At 34.7% G+C, this 3,414-nt stretch overlaps 1 protein-coding gene across 1 annotated transcript in view; it reads left to right on the plus strand.

Annotated features, from left to right (window-relative positions):
* Positions 1 to 3,414, plus strand: part of LOC113800441 (transmembrane protein 184C) — a 15,428-nt gene extending 12,014 nt beyond the window's left edge. The window contains exons 10-11 of the mRNA XM_027351211.2: positions 198 to 385; positions 1,460 to 3,414. Coding sequence (XP_027207012.1) covers positions 198 to 385; positions 1,460 to 1,498 — 227 coding nt within the window. The 3' untranslated portion in view covers positions 1,499 to 3,414. The remainder of the gene's footprint in view (positions 1 to 197; positions 386 to 1,459) is intronic.

Below are 3,414 nucleotides of genomic sequence, written 5' to 3' on the forward strand. Positions count from 1 at the left end.
CCGTTTCTTATTCTCATTTTTTCTTTCTTTTGTAGATTTATTGGATAATATAAGATGTTGTGATAACAAGAGAGATAGAGTCAAATATAGGTAAAGATAAGGTGAAGCAAAAATACACCAATTTATCTATTTGTGTATTTTATTTAATTTTTATTTTGCCTTTGTACCTTGCCAACAAACTTTATAAATTCTCAAAGGTGAAGGCATGAAGCGGCGCCTGACTTCACGTGGAGGAGGATGGCCGGGTGGAGCTACTGCCGTGGGTGGTAGTAATGGGGGAGACGAGCACACACGCCTTATCGCCCCCCATGCCCACTCAGGTTCTCAGGGTACACATCGCTACATGTCCACTTCAGACTCTGAGCACGACATTGTCATTGAACAGGTAAGGCTGTGGATTTTTCTTTGCTTTGGACTTTTTTCCCCCCTTTTGCTGTGTCTTTCTTTCTTCTCTCTCTTCCTCTCTATACATGAATTAAGTTTTATATATTTGATATTCATTATCTAAGTATCCCAAGAAATGTAAAAAAAGAATAGATCATAACTTAAAACATGCTTTGCCCCTTTGATCTGGTTGCTTCATGACAATTACATGGACCCAAATACGGCATTAGACTTAAGTGAGTGGCTGCTGTGCCAGATGTACAGCTTGTAGGCCAGATGCATGTGAATGCTCATGTGCGGTGACAAGACTCTAAGCCTCCCTTTTGCATTGTTATTTTCTTTTTCTATGAATAAGCATTTTTAGTGATTTGGCTATTTTACAATATCCACAATTGTCATTTGATTTGCTTTATCCAGATGGTAAGAGACTGTTTTCCGTGCACTGACTGCATATCATCCCTTTAGGTAGTCCATAACTCAGTGCAAGAAAAAAATATATATGTATTTTTGTGTGTGTGTGTGTGTGTGTGTGTGTGTGTGTGTGTGTGTGTGTGTGTGTGTGATATTCAATTTTCTGAAATATAAACTAGGCCGTCAGTCACAGCAGCCTGAAATAGAATGATGAGCATGGAAATGGCGTCCTCCATGCAGCCAGCACTCTTCCAGTCCTGGCTTACAGAGATTACATTCCTTAATCGTTTATGAGTAGGCATAATGCAAAAGCCCCTGTCTAAATGCCAAATAAGTCTAATCACTCTCCAAGAGATTTGTGCACTCATGGTGAGTCTTTTCCTTCACCTTCAGCCGTAAGCCAAAATGCTCATGACAGCAAGTTTGTGTCACTCAACTTGCAGCCAGGTTTTCCCATGACAGCATGTTCATGTCACTCACCCCTCAGGCCAATTTTTTTCATGATCTGTTAGTCAATTATACAGATCGAAGGGGTTAAACTGCAGTCTCTCCTGTTAGAACAGTCTATCATAAAAAAAATCTGCTTTTTTCTTTCTTTTTTCTTTGTTTCTTTTCTCTCTCTCTCTTTCTATTTTCTTTTTTTTTACCCTCTGTCAATCCACAGGGCGAGGGCTCAGACCCAGAAGACATGAAAGCCATATGACACCCAACAGTCCCTCGTCCCGGCACTGTGGTATAAAGCGGGTGAGGGTGTCACTTCGTGTTGGAGAAGCACTATGCCGCACACTCCTACGCAGGTAGACAAGAACCAAGCTTGGTCTAGTGAGAGAATTTTGTGTGTGTCTCTGTGTAAGTCTGCTACACAGGCTTCAGATTTTGTATTCTATTTTGTTAGTATTTTTGCTATTATGGTTACAGTCTTTTAGAAGAGAGATGATTCTAGGGCTTCATCTGATGTGAAAGTGAATTTGACTTCTGCTTAGAAATGCATGGATTGGCAATGAGATTTATACAACCATTGCATTTCCCATCTCCCCTCCTCTCATTTTTAATTCCTTGTTTAGAAGTGGAAGTGTAGTTTAGTAAGTAAGATGTCTGTATGAAACTGAAGTGTTAAAATACCAAAGCTGTATATGTATATTAAAAGTGCCCATGATGTTAGCTTAAAAAGTATCTCTTATAAATCTTATCATATATTTACCAGTAACTTGTAGCTAGTCAGAAAAGTAATTTTGTAGCTCATAAGGAAAAATAACAAATCACATTTTACTCATAGAAATATGTTTTTTTATAAGGAAATGTATTTATTATATACATTAAACTACTTGCCTCCAGACTGAAGTTTTTGTTGTCGTATATTATCTTATGAAAGGGGAACTACAGAATATAGAGAGTAAGAGCCAGAATTTTTCAAAGATGATAATAATACCTTCAGTCTGAATTGTATTTCCTCCAAAAGTTATTTTAGTTTAAGGATTGAGATTCAAAAAATAAGTAAATGGGAACTAAAGTGAAATCAGCATACATAATGGGGTTTATTAGATACCTGTTTAATTAACCAAGGAATAATATATTTATTTTGACAAGAGAAAAGGATTTCCTGAATTAACATTCTAGAATCTGCTATATGTTCTTCATACTGATTCAGTATCATAACCAGCATTGAATATTATGCCACATGATGAAATAGGCATTAGGTAGTGCAGATGAAAAGCAAAATACAGGCCCATATATCAAAAAGATGACGTTCCTAGATTATCCAAATATGTTTGCTGTGATGATAGGCACATCACAAAATTTACAATGACAAAATGTACCACAGTTTATCCTTTTGTGTTCATGCTGATTTAACAGTCGATATGAGCTGGAATAATTTATCAGTTCTCATCAAATTCTTATTTTTAGTTACAGCAGATATATGAAATGAAATTCAATGTTCTGCTTTACTTGCTGTGATCATTGATGGATCGTCAAAGTATTGTACTTAGTGTAGAATGAAAAATGTGATGCCAAAGGCATTGTAAAAACTTGGACTGTGAGAATATTTTACTTAAGTAATTTCCAATATATATATATATATATATATATATATATATATATATATATATATATATATATTTATATATATGTATATCAGTAATATAAAGGCAACATTGAGGTTACAAATTAATGAGGGATAACAATTCTTAAGAAATAATGATTCTTAAGAGGTAATGAGTAAAGTTAAGAAGCATTATTATTTTCCCCTTCCTGTGTTTCTTTTTATTCTAATTTATTTACTTATGTATTTATAGGTTTTATTTATCATCCTTTGTCAAAAGATTTTTTGTGTAAATATTTCACAAATACAAAAATATGTGAGAGAATGTTTTTAGATATTTATATTTGTAATATCTGCCAATTTTTCCAAATTTGAATTAAAACACACACAATGGATTTTGTGTTAGACCATAAACATTGTTGCAACTATGGAAATTAATTCATGGTACCTGCAGAAAGGCTTTCAGCATGAAGGGTTCTTGCCAAATGATCATCTTGCATGTGTTTGCATGATGACCCTCCACTATTTTATGTTTTGTTGGACACTTTTATCAGCTGCTAATATATGAGAGACAATTA

Source organism: Penaeus vannamei, chromosome 12 (assembly GCF_042767895.1).
Source record: "Penaeus vannamei isolate JL-2024 chromosome 12, ASM4276789v1, whole genome shotgun sequence".
In the NCBI taxonomy this organism is placed as follows: domain Eukaryota; kingdom Metazoa; phylum Arthropoda; class Malacostraca; order Decapoda; family Penaeidae; genus Penaeus; species Penaeus vannamei.